Source organism: Heterodontus francisci, chromosome 2 (assembly GCF_036365525.1).
Source record: "Heterodontus francisci isolate sHetFra1 chromosome 2, sHetFra1.hap1, whole genome shotgun sequence".
NCBI lineage: Eukaryota > Metazoa > Chordata > Chondrichthyes > Heterodontiformes > Heterodontidae > Heterodontus > Heterodontus francisci.
Window position 1 is genome coordinate 212,117,542 of NC_090372.1, and position 24,587 is coordinate 212,142,128.

Consider the following 24,587-nt stretch of genomic DNA (forward strand, 5'->3'; position numbering starts at 1 on the left):
GGGTCCAAGGTGTACTAGCTAGATGAATAAAGAACTGGCTGGGCAACAGGAGACAGAGAGTAGCAGTGGAAGGGAGTTTCTCAAAATGGAGATGTGTGACCAGTGGTGTTCCACAGGGATCCGTGCTGGGACCTCTGTTGTTTGTGATATACATAAATGATTTGGAGGAAAGTATAGGTGGTCTGATTAGCAAGTTTGCAGACGACACTAAGATTGGTGGAGTAGCAGATACTGAAGGGGACTGTCAGAGAATACAGCAGAATATAGATAGATTGGAGAGTTGGGCAGAGAAATGGCAGATGGAGTTCAATCAGGGCAAATGCGAGGTGATGCATTTTGGAAGATCCAATTCAAGAGTGAACTATACAGTAAATGGAAAAGTCCTGGGGAAAATTGATGTACAGAGAGATTTGAGTGTTCAGGTCCATTGTTCCCTGAAGGTGGCAACGCAGATCAATAGAGTGGTCAAGAAGGCATACGGCATGCTTTCCTTCATCGGACGGGGTATTGAGTACAAGAGTTGGCAGGTCATGTTACAGTTGTATAGGACTTTGGTTCGGCCACATTTGGAATACTGCGTGCAGTTCTGGTCGCCACATTACCAAAAGGATGTGGATGCTTTGGAGATGGTGCAGAGGAGGTTCACCAGGATGTTACCTGGTATGGAGGGCGCTAGCTATGAAGAGAGGTTGAGTAGATTAGGATTATTTTCATTAGAAAGACGGAGGTTGAGGGGGGTGATTGAGGTGTACAAAATCATGAGAGGTATAGACAGAGTGGATAGCAAGAAGCTTTTTCCCAGAGTGGGGGATTCAATTACAAGGGGACACGAGTTCAAAGTGAAAGGGGAAAAGTTTAGGGGGGATATGCGTGGAAATTTCTTTACGCAGAGGGTGGTGGGTGCATGCAACGCTTTGCCAGCGGAGGTGGTAGACGCGGGCACGATAGCGTCTTTTAAGATGTATCTGGACAGATACATGAATGGGCAGGAAGCAAAGAGATACAGACCCTTAGAAAATAGGCGACAGGTTTAGATAGAGGATTTGGATCGGCGTAGGCTTGGAGGGCCGAAGGGCCTGTTCCTGTGCTGTAATTTTCTTTGTTCTTTGTTCTTTGTCTTTCAATGCACACGGCCAATGGGCTGAATGTGCCACAAATTCTGTTCCCTAGCCGCCACCTCCATCCTTTTCCCTGGCCCCAGACCATCCTGACTTGGAAATATATCGGCCATTCCTTCATCCTTGCTAGGTCAACACCCTGGAACTCCCTCTCTAACAGTACTGTGAGAGTATCTACACCACAGGGACTGCAGCTGTTTAGTTTAGTTTAGAGATACAGCACTGAAATAGGCCCTTCGGCCCATCGTGTCTGTGCCGACCATCAACCACCCATTTATACTAATCCTACACTAATCCCATATTCCTACCACATCCCCACCTGTCCCTATATTTCCCTTCCACCTCCTTCTCAGGGGGAATTAGGGATGGGCAAGAAATGTTGACCTAGCCAGTGATGCCCATGACCTATGAATGAATAAAAAAGCCAAGAAGTTCTTTATTGAAGCAAAGGTTTTTGTAAGTTGATCAAATGTTACAAGAATAATATTCAAGCCTGACATTCAGATAATTGAACTAACAGCCCTGTTGCACATATTTAGCGCACTTCACAGTCCAGAATGACCTGTCAGAGCATTTTATCATAAGAAGGAAAGGGAAGAATGTAACCTGCTGGCCATCGAGCATGGGGAGAGGACAGGGGTGCTGAAGAGGTGAAAATGGCAACTGCAGTCAAGATCAAGGAGAAGGATTTGAGAGATGGGCATTGTGAACCAGCGAGAAAATTTCAGAGACATCGGGAGTGAGACTGAGCAAGTGTCCGCTGAGGGTGGAGTGGAGGGAGCAAGATTGGTGAGAGAAGGAGGCATCTGGGCGTGTCATATGCTGTAAGGGCAGGAAGGACATTATTATGGTAAGGTTGGTCAAGGGATTTGAAAACCAGAATGGGAATGTCACCGCCCTGGGTCATGGTGAACTCGGAGAGGGTAGGATGTGATGAACTTGGTACAGGCAATTGCCCGGGCTGCAGTGTTGTGGATGGGTTCAAGCTTGTGAAAGATTGATGCGAGGAGGCCAGATAGCTGGGCACTGGAGAAGTCAAGCCCTGAGGTGATTAAGGGATGGACAAGGGTGTTAGCGACAAAGGCACAGGTGGGAAGGTGGAAGAAATCAATTTGGTAAATGGAATGGCCATGTGAGGAGGAAGCTGAGCTCCGTGTCCAGTCGGAGAAGAGCAGGGATTTGAAAGTTGGGCAGAGGTAGAGAATTTCGGAGGCAAGATGGAGTGTGGCTGCATGAATGTCGGCTGATGGTGGAATGGAGGGAGCAAGCAATGAGAGAAGTTCATTGTTAGAGGTGGTAAGTGTGTGTGTGCATGCAGTGAGCTAAAGCCAGGAGGACATCAATAAGATACGGTGGCTACCAACTAACATAAGTCATGGTTAGGATGGTCTCCTGGACTAGTTTTGGTCACCTTTGTGAAGAGGAGGGGAGGGGGTCTGTGAGGAAGTTTTCAGCTTTTTCATACAATCATAGAATGGTTACCGCACGCCATTCCACCCGTCGTGTCTCTGCTAGCTCTCTGCAAGAGCAACTGATCTAGTCCGACTCCCCCCGCCTTTTCCCCATCGCCCTGCAAGTGTTTTCTCTTCAGATAATTATCCAATTCTCTTTTGAAGGCCTCCATTTTCTCCCCTTCAATTTGCCGTGGGTTTTTATCTGTTTTTCTGCCATGCCCAGGAAATTGCACAGACCCAGATGCGTAGGGAATATCTTGATCACAAAACATGAGAATTATATGGGGTCAGGCTGGATGGCCTTTTCCTTCTAACATTTTCCACACATCCACATCAATACAGAGGAACACGTCCTGAGGGGTTGAAATTCATTCAACAACAGTGGGAAAAAAAGAAGAGTTGGCTTGTGTGCTTGGCAGGCACAAACCAGGGGCATGATGGGAAGAGGAAGAAGCAATCACTGGAATTCAAGGAATCCCAAACTAGAAGAAGGCAGGCGGAGCGTTTAAAGGGGAAGGCACAGCTGGAGTTGCAGAGCCTTCAAGCTAAGAGAATAGCTGAGGTTCATCTAACATGTAGGACTTTGTCAGGCTGAACTGGGAATGTAAGGAATGTTGGAAGTAAAGCTCCAGGTGCAGCGAGTGTGGGATGTTGTTTGGGTTTTTGATGGAGGGTCAGGGGTGGTATTAGGATTTCAGCTGTTGCTATACTCGACACGTGAACAGCCTGAGCAGGTTGCAGTGTGTCTAAGGCGCTTTTCTGCGTTGTGCGTCAGCTGTGGGCCTCTAAGTCAGCAGGTTGTGGGTTCTGGCTCCCCTCAATAGGCACAAGCACAAAACCTAAACCGACGCGCCAGTGCAGTACCGAGGGAGTTGCTGCCCTGCCACAAGCTTCCATTTATCAGTCGAGACTTTCAACTGAGGGCCTTTCTGCCCTCTCGGGTAGATACAAAAGATCCCGTGATCGCTATTTTGAAGGAGACCAGAGGGGATGTTCTCTGGTGTCCTGGGCCAATATTAATCTCTCAACCAACATCACTTTTTTTTTAAATGATCTCGTCATTGCCACATTGTTGTTTATGGGATCTTGCTGTGTCCAAATTGGGCTGCCGCATTTCCCTGCATTCTGACAGTAGCTATTCCTGCTGCTGCCTTGGCCAAGATCAACCAACCTGGCATGCGTTAGGACATGTTTGGCTCGGTGGACCTGCTCATAAATGCACTGAAACAAGTCTCAAGAGAAAATATTCATTTGGCCTCAAGCCATCAAGCAGAACCGGTTTTGCAAGCACCAGTGAGCCTAGAAATGTGCCGGCAGCGCAAGCTGAAACATTCCCCTCTCCCAGCAGGCTGTGAAAGGCCATGGATAGCGAAGGAATGCACCGTGGAGCACCCAGGTTCAAGGATACAAGTGCAATGCCCCCAGTGACCCCATCTCAGTTCTCGCAGAGACTCACTGAACTGCAGGCATTTATCACCATAGTGATTTGTCAAAACAGGACAAGGTGATCACTCAATAGAGTAAACCCTGCCTTATCAGTGTTGCAGTCAGAGTGAGCTCACCCGAGAACCTCATTGGCAATTTTCTTTGATAGTATACATGAATGAGCTTGCATATTAAAGGGAAAGAGCAAGAGGGTGTGAGACTCATTGGACAGCTCTTTCAAAGAGCTGACACAGCACAGTGGGCTGAATGGCCTCCTTCTGTCGTCTAAGATTCTATAATCGAGCACCCTTCACACCTTCAAAGCCCCTCAGAGACAATGAAGTACTTATGAAGGTCATCACTGTTGTACTGCAGGAAACACGGCAGCCAGTTTATGCACAGCAAGATCCCACAAACAGCAATGCGATAATGAATCAGTCATCTGTGTTTATTTAAGTCATGTTGAGGGATAAATATTGGGCAGGCCTATCTTAGAGAGAGTTTTGCAAAGTCCTGAATTCTCATTTACACCATGTGGCTGCATCGGTGGGATCAGAAACAAACCTTACAGCAATGAGCGTTAATTGTGGTGAGTGACTTCACCATTATAGTTGAGCTGGGGAGGGGGAAAAGGACTGTCAGCATGACCTGGTAAGGAGACAAGGTGAAGAATGTTAGAATTGCTATAAATGTTGCCTCGAATCTTTCTTTTCAGCCGTGCACCATCTTGAAGGGAATGTTGGTTGTCCGCTACCTGTTTGTTTTGCTGCGCGGCACATTCCAGTTGGGCTTTGGCGAGTTTAGTTTAGAGATACAGCACTGAAACAGGCCCTTCGGCCCACCGAGTCTGTGCCGACCATCAACCACCCATTTATACTAATCCTACACTAATCCCATATTCCTACCACATCCCCACCTGTCCCTATATTTCCCTACCACCTACCTATACTAGGGGCAATTTATAATGGCCAATTAACCTATCAACCAGCAAGTCTTTTGCTGCAGTGCATCTTGTAGATGCAAGAGAGTGTGGGAAAATGGCGCACTGACACGGAACACAAAAGTCCGAGTGTATCAGGCCTGTGTCCTCATCACCTTGCTCTACGGCAGCGAGGCCTGGACAACGTATGCCAGCCAAGAGCGACGTCTCAATTCATTCCATCTTCGCTGCCTTCGGAGAATACTTGGCATCAGGTCGCAGGACTATATCTCCAACACAGAAGTCCTTGAAGCGGCCAACACCCCCAGCTTATACACACTACTGAGTCAGCGGCGCTTGAGATGGCTTGGCCATGTGAGCCGCATGGAAGATGGCAGGATCCCCAAAGACACATTGTACAGCGAGCTCGCCACTGGTATCAGACCCACCGGCCGCCCATGTCTCCGCTATAAAGACGTCTGCAAACGCGACATGAAATCGTGTGACATTGATCACAAGTCGTGGGAGTCAGTTGCCAGCATTCGCCAGAGCTGGCGGGCAGCCATAAAGACAGGGCTAAATTGTGGCGAGTCGAAGAGACTTAGTAGTTGGCAGGAAAAAAGACAGAGGCGCAAGGGGAGAGCCAACTGTGCAACAGCCCCAACAAACAAATTTCTCTGCAGCACCTGTGGAAGAGCCTGTCACTCCAGAATTGGCCTGTATAGCCACTCCAGGCGCTGCTTCACAAACCACTGATCACCTCCAGGCGCGTATCCATTGTCTCTCGAGATAAGGAGGCCCAAAAGAAAGAAGAATCTTGTAGATGGTACACACTGTAGCCACTGTCCACTGGAGGTGGTGGATGGGGTGCTGATCAAGCGGGCTGCTCTGTCCTGGATGGTGTTGAGCTTCTCGAGTGTTGTTGGAGCTGTACCCATCCAGACTGAGAAGGACCAGGGCGACACTGGCACAGCTGTATTTAGTGCCCATCTCAAGCTGAGCTGAGCAGGTGGCTCTGGGCCTTTTCCTTGAAGCCTGTGTGATGACAGTGATTCCAAATGGTATTAGGTGGCATATTCCAGGATATTGACCCAGCCACAGAGAGAATTGATGATATATGTCCGAATCAGCATGGTGTGTGGCTCCAGGGAAGAACTTGGAAGTGACAGTGTTCCCAATAACTGGGATGGAGGAGTATGGGGAAGATCACTGTATAAACCAGATCACTGTACCCATTGCCACAGAACAGAACTTGAAATCCAGTGGGATTCCCCGTGCAGGTTCAAAGCCTTCTCGTAACAGATCCACTGAGTATCGGCCTCAATGATTGTAATAGTTTATTTTCTGACCAGAAACCAAACTGGACCAGCCACATAAATACAAGAGCAGGTCAGAGGCTGGGAATCCTATGGCGAGTAACTTACCTCCTTTCCACCATCTACAAGGCACAAGCCAGGAGTGTGATGGAATATTGTCCACTTGCCTGGATGAGTGGGGCTCCGACAACACTCAGGAAGCTCGACACCATCTAGGACAAAGCAGCCCGCTTGATTGGCAGCCCATCTACAACCTCTAGTGGACAGTAGCTGCAGTGTACCATCTACAAGATGCACTGCAGCAACTCACCAAAGCTTCTTAGACAGCACCTTCCAAACATGTGAACTCTACCAACTAGAAGGACAAGGGTAGCAGATGCATGGGAACACCAGCACCACCTGCGAGTTCTCCTCCAAGTCACACACCATCCTGACTTGGAACTATATCGCCGTTCCTTCACTGTTGCTGGGTCAAAATCCTGGAACTCCCTTCCTAAAAGCACCTAAAGAACATGGATTGCAGCAGATCAAGAAAGCAACTCACCACCACCTTCACATGGGCAACTAGGGCTGGGCAATAAATGCTGACTGAGCCAGAGATGCTCACATACCAACAACAAATAAAAGAAAGAAATGACCCTTGCAACTACTAGCATTTAAGATTCCCACATCAGTAAGCTTACCTGCCCTAGTTGCATTAGTCAGAAAGTTCTGGGTTTTAGTCCCACTCCTGAGACTGTCAAACGCAGTGATACAAGGAGCAGCCCGTATGCAGGATATGTGCTCTGTCTTGGTGCTAGGTTGAGCGAGTGCACAAAGCAAGCTGTGCTGTGCCTCTCCCCCTCCCCTCCCCTCCCCTCCCACATGGTAGCCATGAAATAGCATTTAACAGACCACCTGTCAAGAGGAGGGGGAGCCCAATTATCAAGGAAGGTATTGCATGCAAAATAATATATGGGTGAAACGTATAATAATTGCACAGCAGTCTCTGGAGAGGAAAAGTAAAATGTATCTATACGTGAAAGCAGGCACCTCTCTGTCGCTCTCTGTCCTTTATTTCAGAATCACTAAAATGTTTCTTTCGGTTCGATCCCTTGGACTACGCTGAGTTTGCCAGTCTCAGTCAGAACTGTTATTAGGGTTCCCAAAATGGCCTCACCACCCGACTCCCCTCCCCTGTGTGGGCTAGGGTGCTGGCATGTAAGGACGGGGCAGAAACCAGCCAGGCTGATCTCTCCTGATTGCAACAGTGGCCCCAGCTTTAAAAAAAAAATGCAGAGGTGGAGGTAATGAAGAGGGCAGGGTGGGGATTAGTATGCTGCACAGTAATATAGAGTGACTATGCTGACACCAGGAAACACCATAATGGGACAAGACACTGAGCAGATTTGTGCGGGTGGCAGCGGATGCGGTTGGTGGAGAAGGGTGGAGGCTCTGAAGAAGGGGATTGCTGTATTTCAAGAGGGCGATTCCCTTTTAAATGGCAGTGCACTCCAACTAGGGAACGGCTCCTATTTATCTCATCCACTTTATCCACTTCCTGCAGGGAAAACTTTGCTTGGCTGTGGTGGGATGTCCAGCCTGCTCTTCCTGTTCCTGGAGGCTCTTCACGCCTGAGCTGCCTTCTCTCAGGAGATGCAGTTTACTGTGTTCCACCCAGGACCCAGAGGCTGCAGCCAGCTGTCAAATGCTGCGAGGGAATCCAGTTTCCGTTTCCCACTCCCACCCTGCGTCACTTATGCAGCTCAGATCTGGGGCACAGATTTAACACTTTGTCAGCTATCTGCTACATTAGTCGGAAGATCCTGGGTTGCAGTCCCACTCCTGAGGCACGAGCACCGATTCCCAGCTGACGCTGCCAGAGTAGTACTGAGGGAGTGCTGCACTGTCGGAGGTGCCGTCTTTCAGATGAGGTGCTAAACCGAGGCCCCGTCTGCCCTCTCAAATGGATATTAAAGATCACATGTCACTATCTTGAAGAATAATGGAGTTCTCCCTGGTATACTGGCCAATATTTATTCCTTGACTGGCAATCACTAATTAAACAGGTTACCAGGCCATTATCACTGCTGTTTGTGGGAGCTTGCTGTGCACAAATTGGCTGCCGCATTTCCTACATTACAACAGTGACTACACTTCAATATTACTTCATTGGCTGTACAAGGTTTTGGGATGTCTTGAGGTGGTGAAAGGCACTTTATAAATGTGCTTTTTTTGTTAGGTGGGTAGGAATATGTGAATTAGAGTATACCTGTGTTAGGACAGGTGGGGGCTAGGGGAAGGATACCGGGAGCCCTTACTTATTGTCCAGTGACTCAAACAACCGTCTTTTCCTCCATTGTGAAAATAAAATAAGGTGTGTTTTTTTCTCAAACGGCCACTATGATTTTTCGCCTTACAGTAATATCCAGGAGACTTTTCCCCAATTCCTGGAGACTCCTGGACTATCTTGGAGGCTTGGCAACTCCAAGTGGGCCGCAAATGGCTCTCATTCTGCCATTGCCGCAGTGGTGTGGAAGAAACAGGAATTGGGGATTTTACAGGCACATCGGAATCCACGCTGTAGCTAGACAGCTCTGGACATTACTAAGCACGTCAGTAAGGGGTCAGTTCCCAATCAGCGAGCATGTGCAATACTTTTAGGAGGCTCGGAGGAGCCAGGAAATCTGGCTACCCCTGATAGCTCTGTCTCTGTTTGATTGGTGATATGTCATTGAATTTCAGCTGTAGCAGTCTGATAGAAGATTGCTGGAGGGATTGAGTCAGGTTAGGATTGAGTCCTTATTGTTTCACCCCTCTCCCTCCGCCGACTTCCTAGTGACATCCCCCTGCCTGCAACCACACACCCCCACCCCTCCCCGCACCCCCCCCCCATCACCATGGCCGTTATTCAATTAGAATAACATAAGGTAATTAAACAAGTACATTTAAGAAGAGTTATAACAATGTCAGCATTGGGGTTCTATCCAACTATTTGGTTTCATAGAATCATAGAATGGTTACAGCACAGAAGGAGGCCATTCAGCCCATTGTGTCCCTGCTTCATCTCTGTAAGAGCAACTCACCCAGCCCCACTACCCCGCCTTTTCCCCGTAGCCCTGCAAATGTTTTCTCTTCAGATAGCCACGATTGAATCTGCCTCCACCAGACTCTCAGGCAGTGCATTCCAGATTCTAACCACTCGCCATGTAAAGATATTTTTCCTCATGTCGCCTCAGGTCTTTTGCCAATCACAATAAATCAGTGTCCTCTGGTTTTCGATCCCTCCATCAATGGGAACAGTTTCTCTCTATCTTCTCTGTCCAGTCCTGTCATGATTTGGAACACCTCTATAAAATCTCCTCTCAAAGGAGAACAGCCCCAGCTTCACCAATCTAACCATGTAACTGAAGTTCCTCATCTCCAGAACCATTTTCATGAATATTTTCTGTGCCCTCTCTAATGCCTTTACATTGTTCCTAAAATGTGGTGCCCAGAATTGGACTTAATACACCATTTGAGGCAAAACCAGTGTTTTATAAACTTCCACCATAACTTCTTAGCTTTTGTATTCTATGTATCTGTTTATAAAGCCCAGGATCCTGTATGCCTCCTTATTAACCACTTTCTCAACCTGCCCCGTCACCTTCAACGATTTGTGCACTTATAGCTCCAGGTTCCCCTGCTCCTGCACCCCTTTTAGAATTGTATCCTTTATTTTATATTGCCTCTCCTTGTTCTTCCTATCAAAATGTATCACTTCACACTTCCCTGTATTAAATTTCATCTACCACGTATCCACCCATTGTCTATGTCCTCTTGAAGATTATCACTATCCTCCTCACAGTTCACAATACTTCCAAGTTTTGTGTCATCTGTAGATTTTGAAATTGTGCCCTGCACACACAAGCCTCGGTCATTAATATGGATCAAGAAAAGCAAGGATCCCAATACCGACCCTTGGGGAACCGAACTGTATACCTTCTTCCAGTCCAAAGAAAAAAATGTTCACAACTACTGTCTGTTTCCTGTCACTCATTCAGCTTCGTATCCATGCTGCTACTGTCCCTTTTATTCCATTGGCAGAGCTAGCTAAAGTGAACTGGCAAATCAGGTTAAGGGCTAGGTCAATAGAGATGCAGTGGCAGACATTTAAGGGAATATTTCAGAACACACAGAATAGATACATTTCAACGAGAAAGAAAAATTCCGATAGTGGGACCTGCCATCTGTGATTAACCAAAACAGTTAAAGATAGTATCAAACTTAAAGAAAAAGCCTATAATTGGGAGGCAGCTCAGGACATAGTACAGAATATGAAAAAAAGCAAAGAATGACTAAAAGATTGATAAGGAAGGTAAAATTAGAGTACGAGAGAAAGCTAGCCAGAAATATAAAGACAGATAGTAAGAGTTTCTATAGATATTTTAAAAAAGAAAAAAGTTAACAAAGTGAGCGTTGGTTCTATAAAAGGTGAGTCTGGGGAATTAATAATGGATAGTAAGGAGATGGCGGATGAATTGAACAGGTATTTTGCATCGGTCTTCACTATTGAGGATACAAGTAACATCCCAGAATTAGCTGTAAGTCAGGAAATGGAAGGGAGGGAGGAACGCAAGAAAATTACAATCACCAGGGAAGTGGTACTGAACCAAAATTGTTGGAGCTGCAGGGTGACAAGTCCCCGGGTCCTGATGGACTTCATCCTAGGGTGTTAAAGAAGTGGCTAGTGAGATAGTTGATGTATTAGTTTTAATTTTCCAAAATTCCCTAGATTCGGGGAAGGTTCCGTGAGATTGGAAAATAGCGAATGTAACCCCTTTATTCAAAAAGAGAGGGAGACAGAAAGCAGGAAACCACAGACCAGTTAGTTTAACATCTGTCTGAGGGAAAATGTTAGAAGCTGTTATGAAAGACATTATAGCAGGATATTTAGAAAAATTCAAGGTAATCGGGCAGAGTCAACATGGTTTTGTGAAAGGGAAATCATGTTTAACCAACTTATTGGATTTTTTGAGGGAGTTACATGTGCTGTGGATAAAGGGGAACCGGTGGATGTATTGTACTTAGATTTCCAGAAGGCATTTGATAAGGTGCCACATCAAAGGTTTCTGCAGAAGATAAAAGCTCATGGTGTCAGGGGCATGGATATGGATATTGGCATGGAAAACAGATGGGCTAGCTAACAGGAAACAGAGAGTAGGCATTTTCTAGTTGGCAGGATGTAACAAGTGGCGTGCCACAGGGATCTGTGCTGGGGCCTCAACGTTTTACAATTTATATAAATGACTGAGATGAAGGAACCGAAGGTATGGTTGCTAAATTTGCTGACGACACAAAGATAGGTAGGAAAGTAACTTGTGAAGCAACAGCCAAGTTCGTGGCACCACGGAAGGCTCTGCTGCACAGCAGGGGAGGAGGAGGGTTGGAAGAGCTATAGTGATGGGGGATTCTATCTAAAGGGGTGCAGATAAGCATTTCTGTGGCCACAAACGAGACTCCAGGATGGTATGTTGCCTCCCTGGTGCTAGGGTCAAGGATGTCTCGGAGCAGCTGCAGGACATTCTGAAAGGGGAGGGTGAGCAGCCAGAGGTCGTGGTCCATATTGGTACTCACGACATAGGCAGGAAGAGAGATGAGGTCCTGCAAAGTGAATATAGGGAGTTAGGCAGAAGGTTAAAAAGCAGGACCTCTAGGGTTGTAATCTCAGGATTACTCCCTGTGCCATGTGCTAGTGAGGGTAGGAATAGGAGGATTAGACAAATGAATGCGTGGCTGAAGAGCTGGTGTAGGTGGGAGGGCTTCAGCTACTTGGATCATTGGGATCTCTTCTGGTGCAGAGGTGACCTGTACAAGAAGGACGGGTTGCATCTAAACTGGAAGGGGACCAATATCCTTGCGGGGAGGTTTGCTAGTACTACTCGGGAGGGTTTAAACTAGTTTTGCAGTGGGGTGGGACCCAAAGTAGTAGTCTCTCAGATGAGATAGTTGAGGCAAATGTAGAGGTTAAAGCAAGCATGTCCAGTAGGCAGACCGTGCAGGGGCAGGACAGGGAGCGTGGAAGGTCTGGGAGGCTAAACTGCATTTATTTCAATGCAAGAAGCCTTACAGGTAAGGCAGATGAACTCAGAGCATGGATCGGTACATGGGATTGTGATATTATAGCTATTACGGAAACGTGGTTGAGGGATGGGAAGGACTGGCAGCTCAATGTTCCGGACTACCGATCCTTCCGGCGTGACAGAGGTGGAGGTAAGAGAGGAGGGGGAGTTGCACTATTGATTAGGGAGGACATCACGGCAGTACTTAGAGAGGATATCCCGGGGGGGAATGTCCAGCAAGGCCATATGGGTAGAACTTAGAAATAAGAAAGGGGTGATCACTTTGATGGGATTATATTATAGGCCCCCCAATAGTCAGAGGGAAGTGGAGGAGCATATATGTAGGGAAATCACAGATAGGTGTAGGAATTATGGGGTTGTAATAGTAGGTGATTTTAACTTCCCTAATATTGACTGGGACTGCCTTAGTGCTAAGGGATCAGATGGGGAAGAATTTGTTAAGTGTGTCCAGGATAGTTTTCTGAAGCAGTATGTGGATGGCCCTATCAGAGAAGGGGCTACACTCGACCTCCTCTTAGGAAATGAGGATGGGCAGGTGGTTGATGTGTCAGTGGGGGAGCACTTTGGGACCAGTGACCATAACTCTATTAGCTTCAAGATAGTTATGGAAAAGGATAGGACTGGTCCTTAGGTTGAAGTCCTAAATTGGGGGAAGTGAATTTCAACGGCATCAGACAGGAACTCTCAAAAGTTGAATGGGAGAGGCTGTTTACAGGTAAAGGGATGTCTGGCAAGTGGGAGGCTTTTAAAAGTGGGATAGGAAGAGTTCAGGGCCGGCATGTTCCTGTTAGATGGAAGGGCAAGGCTGGCGAGTTTAGGGAACCTTGGTTGATGAGGGATATTGAGGGTCTGGTCAGGACAAAGAAGGAGGCATATGTCAGGTATAGGCAGCTGGCATCGAGCGAATCCCTCAAGGAGTATAGGGGATGTAGGACTACGCTTAAGAAGGAAATTAGGAGGGCGAAAAGGGGCCATGAGATTTCCCTGGCAGTTAAGATAAAGGAGAAACCTAAAAGATTCAATCAGTATATTAAGAGTAAAAGGGTAACTAGGAAGAGAGTAGGTTCCCTTAAGGATCAGTGTGGCATTCTATGTGTGGAGCCACGGGAAATGGGCGAGGTCTTAAATGAATATTTCTCGTCCGTATTTACCGTGGAGAAGGTCATGGAAGCTAGTGAGTTCAAGGGAGGGAACACCCATATCCTGGAGCATATCAACATTACAAAGGAGGAGGTGTTGGAGGTTTTGAAGCACATTAAGATGGATAAATCCCCAGGACCTGACTAGGTGTATCATAGGATGCTATGGGAAGCAAGGGTGGAGATTGCTGGGGCCCTGGCAGAGATTTTTGTCTCATCGTTAGCCACGAATGAGGTACCGGAAGACTGGAGGATAGCTAATGTTGTGCCTTTATTTAAGAGGGGCAGCAGGGATAAGCCAGGGAACTACAGGCCGGTGAGCCTTACATCAGTGGGGGGAAAGTTATTGGAAGGGATTCTGTGAGACAGGATTTATATGCATCTGGAAAGGCACGGTCTGATTAGGGATAGTCAGCATGGCTTTGTGCTGTCTCACGAATTTGATTGAGTTTTTTGAGGAGGTGACCAGGAGGATTGATGAGGGCAGGGCGATGGACGTTGTATACATGGACTTTAGCAAGGCCTTTGACAAGGTCCCGCATGGTAGGCTGGTCCAGAAGGTTCAAACACATGGGATCCAAGTTGAGCTAGCAAATTGGATACAAAATTGGCTTGGTGATAGAAGGCAGAGGGTGGTAGTGGAGGGTTGTTTTTCAGATTGGAGGCCGGTGACCAGTGATGTGCCGCAGGGATCGGTGCTGGGCCCTCTGTTGTTTGTCATATATATTAATGACTTGGATGTGAATGTAAGGGGCATGATTAGTAAGTTTGCAGATGACACCAAAATTGGTGGTATAGTGGACAGTGAAGAAGGTTGTCTAAGGTTACAACAGGATATAGATCAACTGGGAAAGTGGACAAGGGAGTGGCAAATGGAATTTAATGCAGACAAGTGTGAAGTGATGCATTTTGGGAAGTTAAGCCAGGGAAGGACATATACAATGAATGTCAGGGCTCTGGGGAGTGTTCTTGAGCAGAGAGACCTTGGGGTGCAAGTACATAGTTCCCTGAAAGTGACAGCACAGGTAGACAGGGTGGTGAAGAAGGCCTATGGCATGCTTGCCTTCATCGGCCGAGGCACTGAGTACAAGATTTGGGACGTCATGTTACTGTTGTACATAACGTTGGTTAGGCAGCATTTGGAGTACTGTGTGCAGTTCTGGTCGTCGCACTACAGGAAAGATGTGATTAAGCTAGAGAGGGTGCAGAAAGGATTCACAAGGATGTTGCCTGGTTTGGAGGGCTTGAGTTATAAAGAGAAATTAGATAGGCTGGGTCTGTTTTCCCTGGAGCGAAGGAGGCTGAGAGGGGACATGATAGAGGTATATAAAATTATGAGAGGCGTAGATAGGGTAGATAGCCAGAGTCTGTTTCCCATGGTAGGGGTGACTAAAACTAGCGGGCATAGATTTAAGGTGAGAGGGAGGAGGTTTAAAGGGGATCAAAGGGGTAAATTTTTCACACAAAGAATAGTGGGTATCTGGAATGAGCTGCCAGAGGAGGTGGTGGAGGCAGAAACAGTAGCAACATTTAAGAGGCATCTGGACAGGTACTTGAATGAGCAAGGCATAGAGGGATATGGAATTAATGCATGCAGGCAGGTGTGATTAGTATAGATAGGCATTATGGTCGGCATGGACGCGGTGGGCCGAAGGGCCTGTTTCTATGCTGTACGACTCTATGACTCTGAGAGAGCATAAGGGGGCTGCAAAGGGATATAGATCGGTTAAGTGAGGGCAAAGATCTGGCAAATGGAGTATAATGTGGGAAAGTGGGAAATTGTCCACTTTGGCAGGAAGAATCAAAAAGAAGTACATTATCTAAATAGTGAGAGATTGGAGAGCTCTGAGCTGCAGAGGGATCTGGGTGTCCTCGTGCATGAATCACAAAAGGTTAGTATGCAGGTACAGCCCATAATTAGGAAAGCTAATAGAATGTTATCGTTTATCGCGAGGGGAATTGAATACAAAAGTAGGGAGGTTATGCTTCAGCTATGCAGGGCATTGGTGAGACCACTTCTGGAGTACTGTGTACTGTACTGGTCTCCTTATTAAAGGAAGGATGTAAATGCGTTTGAGGCAGTACAGAGAAGGTTTACTAGACTAATATCTGGAATGGGCGAGTTGTCTTATGAGGAAAGATTGGACAGGCTAGGCTTGTATCTGCTGGAATTTAGAAGAGTAAGAGGCGACTTGATTGAAACATATAAGATCCTGAGGGGTCTTGACAGGGTGCATGTTTTATGGGAGAATCTAGAACAAGGGGTCACGGTTTAAAAATAAGGGGTCGTCCATTTAAGACAGAGATGAAGAGAAATTTTTTTCTCTGAGGGTCGTGAGTCTATGGAATTCTTTTCCTCAAATGGCTGTGGAAGCAGAGTCTTTGAATATTTTTAAGACAAAGGTAGATAAATTCTTGATAAGCAAGGGGGTGGAAGGTTGTTGGGGGTAGATGGAAATTTGGAATAATCAGTTCAGCCATGAACTTATTGAATGGCGGAGCAAGCTCGAAGCTCGAAGGGCCGAGTGGCCTACTCCTGCTCCAAATCCGTTTGTTCTTGTGTATGTATGTTCAGCTTCAATTTTGCTGATAAGCTTATTATGTGGCACTTGATCAAATGCCTTTTGGAAGTTCATGTACACCACATCAACCGCATTGCCCTCATTAACCCTCCCTGTTACCTCATTAAAAAAACTCAATCAAGTTAATTAAGCATTATTTTCCCTTAACAAATCTGTGCTGGCTTTCCTTAATTGATCCACGTTTGTCCAAGTGGCTGTTAATTTTGCTGCAGATTATTGTTTCCATAAGCTTTCCTACCACCAAGGTTAAACTGACTGGCCTGTAGTTGCTGGGCCTATCCTTACATCCTTTTTTGAACAAGGATATAATATTTGCAATTTTCCAGTCCTCTGGACCATCCCTGTGAGGAGAATTGGAAGATTATGGCCAGTGCCTCCACAATTTCCACCGTTATTTCCCTCAGTATCCTTGGATCCATCTGATCCAGTCTTGGTGACTAATAAACTTTAAGTACAGCCAGCCTTTCTAATACCTCCTCTTTATCAATTTTTAGCCCCTTTCACTACGACTTTGGGAGTATCTTCTCCCTTGGTGAAGATGGATCCAAAGTGCTCATTTAATACCTGAGCCAAGCCCTCTGCCTCCATGTCATAATACCTTTTTTAGTCCCTAATCGACCCTACTCCTCCTTTTATCACCCTTTTTACTATTTATGTGCCTATCGAAGACTTTTGAATTCCCTTTTATGTTGGCTGCCAGTCTCTTCTCATACACTCTGTTTGCTGCTCTTATTTATTTTTTCACTTCCCCTATGAACTTTCTATATTCATTCTGGTTCTCACTTGTATTATCAACCTGACATCTGTCTTACGCACTCTTTTTCTGCTTCATCTTACTCTCTATCTCTTTTGTCATCCAGGGTGTTCTGTCTTTGTTTGTCCCACCTTTCCCCTCTTGGGAATGTACCTCGACTGTACCCGAACTATCTCCTCTTTAAAGGAAACCAGTTGTTCCTTTACAGATTTGCCTGCCATTCTTTGATTCTAATTTACCTGGGCCAGACCTGTTCTCACCCCATTGAAATTGGCCTGATTCAGTTAATTATTCTTACTCTGGCTTAGACCTTGTCCTTTTCCATAGCTAACCTAAACCTTATGATACTATGATCAGTGTCCCTTAAATGTTCCCCTACTGGCACTTGATCCACTTGTCTCACCTCATTTCCTAGAACCAGATCCAGCAATGCCTCTTTCCTTGTTGGACTGGAAGCATACCGATGTAGAAGATTCTCCTGAACACAGTTTTTCACTCTTGATTTTTAGCATCTACCTTTCTCAGTCTGAGTATTTCTCTGTCTCTCTCGTGTTTTGATAATAATGTTTACAATCATGAAGGGTTTTGAAAGTGTAGGTAAAAAGAAACCCTCTCTTTTCAATTCTATTCATAGGATGTGTTATGTTGGGAGGGATGGTAGGGAGGGCAAAAAAGGAACTTGCATTTGTATAGCACCTTTCCCATCCTCAAGATAAATCCAAAGTCATTGTAGGCTAACACAGTTTCCAATTGTGCACAACCAGCAAAAGGAAATCAATGAGCAGTTAATCTGTTTATGGTGGTGGTTGAAAGATAAACATTAGGCACGAGAACTCCCTACTCTTCTTGGAATGGTGCCATGCGATCATTTATATCCAGGCAGAGGGGTTCTTGGTTTATCCTCTTGACCGACAGCTTTTGCTGCAAATTTGCCAATCCCGCTCTCCCACGCTCAAGGGAAGCCCTGTCAGAGATGGTGCTACAACACTGAATCTCTGACTCGCAACACCCTTTGAGCTGAGCTCTGCGCTGGGATTGTGTTTATATCGCGGATCTGGGTGGGTTTCCCATTCCCCAAGCTTTGCTACAGATGAGGGCCACCTTCACCCTGACCTGATCTCCAATCTGTTGCTGTTCTCCCACAGTCTCAATCGATGACATTCAGGAAGTGCGGTCTGGCCACCAGTCCGAGGGCATGCAGAGGTACGCCATGGAGTTCCCCGCCGACCGCTGCTTCACCATCGTCTTCAAGGGAAGGAAGAAGAACCTCGACCTCATTGCCAGCGATGAAAAGGAAGCCAATCACTGGATCAATGGCCTCAACAAGCTCAAGAAGAGGGACTCCAAAATGAACAAGAGAGAGCGGCTTGACCAGTATCCTTCGCTGGGGGCCTTGCTTGCACAGGGTTGGGGGTGGGGGAGGGAGTGGGGGATTGTTAAAGTGCTTCTTGATCGATCCCTCATCCACTAGCCTTAAACATCCAGCCCCCTCCACCACTGATGCACAGTGGCAGCAGTGTGTACCATCTACAAGATGCACTGCAGCAACTCACCAAGACTCATAGACAGCACCTTCCAAACCCCCAAACTCTATCACCTCGAAGGACAAGGGCAACAAATGCATGGGAACACCACCACTTGCAAGTTCCCCTCCAAGCCACACACCATCCTGACTTGGAACTATATCGCTGTTCCTTCACTGTCACTGGGTCAAAATCCTGGAAACCCCTTCCTAACAGCACTGTGGGTGTACCTACCTCACATGAACTGCAGCTGTTCAAGAAGGCAGCTCACCACCACCTTCTCAAGAGAAATTAGGGATGGGCAATAAATGCTGGCCTGGCCAGTGACGCACACATCCCAAGAATGAATTTTTAGAAAGAATTTTTCTGTGCTTCCCCCACTCTCAGTGAGGAACCACTTGATGGGAACCCTGCTTCTGTCCCAAAGAATGACTGCAGTGAGCTGCCACTCCCCACTGGGAAAACGCAATCGGAGAATTTGCCCTAACTTCCTCGGTGCTGCACTAGCTTGTGGAAAATACGTTTGTGCCTGGTTTGTCAGACTGAAACTGGTTATAGATTGTGTTAAAATGGCATAGGTCAATCCCACAGGGTCACAAGTGCCAACTGTTCTTGATTGTTTTGAAGCATTCCTCCTTCCCCCTCCCCCCCCCCCACCCCCTTCCACCTCGCTACTTCAGATGATGCGAGTGCAGTTGCCACCCTCTGGCATCTCACCCAACTAACCATTCTTCCTGTGGGACCTCAGAGATCGAGTGGAGGCTGGCAATTCGACCACAGGAAGCATCACTTCCAAATCCAACCCAGCCCTCGCCTGCTGTCCATGTATTCAGTGGCAAGTGTGGTTGCGTCTAGGTAGGGGCATGTGTTGCTGGATGGCGATTAGGAACCAGAATCCTGGTTGAGAACACCCCCCCCATCCCCACCCACCCCCCTTCACTCCCAGCTCCTGGAAGAAAGACTTTGCATTTATATAGCACCTTCCATGACCTCAGGACTTCCCTAAGTGCTTTAAGGCCAATGAAGTACTTTTGAAGTGTAGTCACAGCTGTTATGTAGGAAATGCGGCAGCCAATGTGCACACAGTAAGCTCCCACAAACAGCAATGTCATAATGACCAAATCTGTTTTCGTGACAATTGCTGAGTGATAAATATTGGTCAGGACACCAGGAAGAACGGCCCTGCTCTTCTTCAGAATGGTGCCATGGGATCTTTGACACCTACCAGAGAGAGCGCAGACAGGCCCTCAGTATCACATTTCATCCAAGAGACAGCACTGCCCTCCCTCAGTGGTGCACTGGAGTGTCTGCCTAGACATTGTACTCAAATCACTGGAGTAGGCTTGAACTTCATGTTTCCAAAGAAAGTGCATTACCAACTAGGGAAAGGCAATAAATGCCGACTTTGCCCACACCCCAAGAATGATTTTTTAAAAATCATCCCACTGGTAACTTGTATTATCACACCATGGTGCATGTTTAAAAATCAGTAGCTGCTGGTTTCACAGTAACAGCTGTGTTTATGCAGTGACCAGACCCTGCCACCTCGTACTCTCAGAACAATAGACCCTGGGATCACTGCCAACTTCTGCTAGGAGCCTTTTCTTTCTTCCCATGTCTATTGTCCCGAACAAGGAGACAGCAAGGCCAGGACACCTGATACTGGTGCGTGGGGGCTGGAGAGAGGAGAGATAATGCAGCCCCACAATGGTTATGGGAACAGAGCGCAGGAAACTGGCCCCTGGCCTCCCTGCTTCCTGAGGCAGGATTGTGTAACAAGAGGCCACTGTTCATAGGCATATTCATCTTGGTTCTCGGCTGTGACACAGTGGATAGCACCACATGCCTCTGAGTCAGAGGGTTGTGGCTTAAAGTCCCACTCCAGGATCCAGGCTGACACTCCCCAGGGTGTTAAAGATCCCAAACCACTATTTTGAAGAGCAGGGGATCTGTTTCTGGTGTCCTACCTAATACATATTGCTCAACCAATGTCTCTTGAAAAAACAGATTATCTGGTCATTAGCGCATTGCTGTCTGTGGGACCTGGCTGTGCACATAGTAGCTGCCACATTTCCTAACTCACACCAAGTCCCATTCACTCAACTCCCCTGAGCTTGCTGAACTGCATGGGCTCCTAGTCCACCAATGCCCTGGTTTTATAATCCTCATACCCATGTCCAAATCCTTCCATTGCCTCACCCCTCCTTATTTTTGTAACCTCCTCCAGCCCTACAACTATCAGCAACCTCTTCCGCCTAGAAGGACAAGGGCAGCAGATGCATGGGAATACCATCACCTGCAAGTTCCCTCCAAGTCACACACCATCCTGACTTGGAACAATATCGCCGTTCCTTCACTGGTGCTGGGTCAAAATCCTGGAACTCCCTTCCTAACAGCACTGTGGGTGTACCTACCCCACATGGACTGCAGCAGTTCAAGAAGGCGGCTCACCACCACCTTCTCAGGGGCAATTAGGGATGGGCAATAAATGCTGGCCTAGCCAGCGATGCCCACATCCCATGAATGAATTAAAAAATGATCTCTGTGATCCCCTCCAATTTTGGCCACTTGTGCATCTCTCACCCTACCATTGGTGGCCGTGCTTTCAGCTGCCTAGGCCACATGTTCTGGACTTCCACCCTTCGAAACCCCTCTGCTTTGCCATCTCTCTTCCTTTAAAATGCTTGTAATAACCAACCTCAATCCAAGCTGTTCCCCTGCTAATATTGCCTTGTGGGGCTTGGTGTCAGTTTTTGTCTGATTAAGCTCCAGTGAACCACTTTGGCATGGTTAATTACTATGAAGGCACGAGACAGGTGCTAGTTGCAACCTTTGGGTCGAGATGTTTTTGTTGCCAAGTGATCCTATTGCTGTAATCCAAAGCTTTGAAAATAATTTTAAAAATAAATGATTTGTTTCAAAGCCTGAATTCACTGAAAGGTTTCATCATCAAATGATAATCCGGTCAGCGGTAATGATGTGAATCTATTATGTGCCCGAGTGATGCCCTTCATTGCTGAAGTGATCCTGCCTACCTGTACCCACCACACAATATACATTCAGCATCTACGCAGAATGTGCAAAGGATAACACTTCTTTTTCCCTTATCCCGAAGAATACCAAACCAGGCCAGTAATCATCGGAAAACTGACCAAATTTTGATGGTTTAATCACTTTAATCATTGTCTGTAACCAAGTTCTATTGTTCCTCACTGCAGGGTGGCTTGTTGACTAAACCATCAAAGCAATCAATAGCTAATGATCAGTTAGTGGTAGTTAATGAACTGGTAACAGCTATTTGGTGGTATGAAAGAGGAGTTGGTAATGTTAATGAGGGGCTGGCAATAATAACAAGCTGGTAGTATGACCCAGGATCTGGTAATATTAACAAAGGACTGGTAGTTAACGGAGGCTGGTAGTAGCTAATGATGAGTTTAAAGCCTCGAGTGTTTTAGCTTGAAGTTGGGGAGGTGTTTGTATGGCCTTGGTGTGCCTTTCTGTTTGAGTTGTTACCTTGCATCACCCTGCAGATGGTTCCAGATTTATCTCCAAAAAGCTGATGCTGACAAAGACAATAAAATGACATTGGACGAAGTGAAAAAATTTCTGCACATGATGAACATTGAGGTGGATGATTTGTACGCGAGGGACCTGTTCACGGTACAGTATTGAAGGCAACTACTTTCTCGGGTTTCCCTTCCCTGGGGAGGCACAGGCTCTTTCTAGGGTGCGTCTGTATGGCACCAACACCCTCTAGTACCTCAACCATGTGGCACCGGCACCCTCTGGTACCGCATCCAACCACATTCCTCATATCTCAGCCCAAAATGTGAATGTCACAACCAGACCCAATCCTATCCACACACATTTTCCAATAGTGGTGCAGGTAAGGTGACTTCGCTCTCACCCTTTTAACCTTGATGGGCTGTAAATACAGACTGGGGTGGGGGGCTGGAGGTGTAGGGGGGAGAAAGTCATTGGCATAGCACCCCTCTAGTGACGAGTGGTTAATATTTGGAATGCCCTGCCTGAAAGGGTGGCAGATACAGATTGAATAGTAACCTTCCAAAGAGAATAGATAACTACTTGAAGCAGAAAATTTTTTTACAGGGAAAGAGCAGAGCAGTGGGACTAACTGGACAGCTCTTTGAAAGAGCCAGCACCTCCTCGATGGGCCGAATGGACTCCTTATACGCTGTACTGTTCCATAATTCTCTCATCGTTGTTTTCTTCCACTTCATTGGCTTCAGACCGTGGTCTTCTTTCCATTCCGCAGAAATGCGACAAGTCGAATGATGGTACCATCCATGGCAAAGAGATCGAGCAGTTTTACAAGCTGGTGACGGAGCGTGAAGAGATTACCACTATCTTTGAGGCCTACTGTGACCAGGATCGCGTCGTGACTGTGGAGAAGCTGACTGAGTTCCTACGGAAGGAGCAAAGGGAAAATGCCTCCAAGGAATATGCAGCAGGCCTCATTGAAAAGTATGAACTGAACGAGGAAGGTAAGGCACTGCTCTGCGATGGCCCTCACTTTGAAGTAGGATTGCCAACTCTGCAATGTATTCCTGGAGGTTTTATCACATGACCACCTGCCTCCAACCACTCTGCCCCCACGCTCATGCCATTGACTGCCCAATGCATCCATTCTCGTGGCCCCTGGCGTTCCCACATCCAATTGGAAAGCAAAAAGACTCTATTACCCAGTTGGATGATCCTTGACTGTCAGTCAAACAGCCTTCTTCCCATCTCCATTAGTTTTATAACTAATAAACCGAAAGTGTTCAAAGGAAATGGAATAAACATTACGTTTTAAATGCCCTAAGATTTTTCTCCTTTTGGCGCTCGTAGCAGTGTCCAGGAGATTAATCTTCAATTCCCTGAAAATCCAAACCAATCGTGGCAGTTTTGCAACTCTACATTCAAGCCGTTTCTCAATTTCGACAGGGATATGTTCGGATGATAATAATGACTGTTTGTTTTGTCATTAGCGAAGGTTGAATCCCTCATGACCAAGGATGGTTTTATGTGTTACCTGATGTCATCTGCCGGTGACGTTTTCAACCAGGAACACAACAAGGTTTATCAGGACATGACGAAGCCCCTCAATCAATATTACATTTCATCGTCTCACAACACCTACCTGACAAAGGACCAGCTTGAAGGACCCAGCAGTGTTGAGGCCTACATCAGGTACTGAAGCCTGCTGCAGAAAATAGCTTAAAATTGAAAGGGGCATGCTGTGTCTCTTAGAACAGGCTCTGGGCAAGCTAGAGAGTCTTTATTATTGGAGGGGGAGTTGGAGTGATTGGAGTGTCTCTGATTGGAGAGGAGTTGGATTGAGTGGAGTGTCTCTGATTGGAGGGAGAGTTGGATTGAGTGGAGTTTCTCTGATTGGAGGGGGTGTTGGACTGAGTGGAGTGTCACTGATTGGAGGGGGAGTTGGACTGAGTGGAGTGTCTCTTATTGGAGGGGGAGTTGGATTGAGTGGAGTTTCTCTGATTGGAGGGGAGTTGGATTGAGTGGAGTGTCTCCGATTGGAGAGGAGTTGGATTGAGTGGAGTGTCTCTGATTGGAGGGGAGTAGGATTGAGTGGAGTGTCTCCGATTGGAGTGAAGTGTCTCCGATTGGAGGGGAGTTGGATTGAGTGAAGTGTCTCCGGAGGGCAGTTGAATTGAGTGGAGTTTCTCTGATTGGAGGGGAGTTGGAGTGAGTGAAATGTGTCTGGAGGGCAGTTGGATTGAGTGGAATGTCTCTGATTGGAGGGGGAGTTGGACTGAGTGGAGTGTCTCTGATTGGAGGGAGAGTTGGATTGAGTGGAGTTTCTCTGATTGGAGGGGGTGTTGGACTGAGTGGAGTGTCACTGATTGGAGGGGGAGTTGGACTGAGTGGAGTGTCTCTGATTGGAGGGAGAGTTGGATTGAGTGGAGTTTCTCTGATTGGAGGGGGTGTTGGACTGAGTGGAGTGTCACTGATTGGAGGGGGAGTTGGACTGAGTGGAGTGTCTCTTATTGGAGGGGGAGTTGGATTGAGTGGAGTTTCTCTGATTCGAGGGAGAGTTGGATTGTGGAGTTTCTCTGATTGGAGGGAGAGTTGGACTGAGTGGAGTGTCTCTGATTGGAGGGGGAGTTGGACTGAGTGGAGTGTCTCTGGAGGGGGAGTTGGACTGAGTGGAGTGTCTCTGGAGGGGGAGTTGGACTGAGTGGAGTGTCTCTGGAGGGGGAGTTGGACTGAGTGGAGTGTCTCTGGAGGGGGA

General features: G+C 46.9%; 1 protein-coding gene across 3 annotated transcripts in view; it reads left to right on the forward strand.

Moving 5' to 3' along the window:
* Positions 1 to 24,587, forward strand: part of plcd1a (phospholipase C, delta 1a) — a 122,239-nt gene that overhangs the window by 69,423 nt on the left and 28,229 nt on the right. For all 3 annotated transcript variants that reach the window (XM_068015721.1, XM_068015720.1, XM_068015722.1), the window contains exons 3-6: positions 17,954 to 18,182; positions 21,862 to 21,991; positions 22,608 to 22,836; positions 23,323 to 23,524. In XM_068015721.1, coding sequence (XP_067871822.1) covers positions 17,954 to 18,182; positions 21,862 to 21,991; positions 22,608 to 22,836; positions 23,323 to 23,524 — 790 coding nt within the window. The remainder of the gene's footprint in view (positions 1 to 17,953; positions 18,183 to 21,861; positions 21,992 to 22,607; positions 22,837 to 23,322; positions 23,525 to 24,587) is intronic.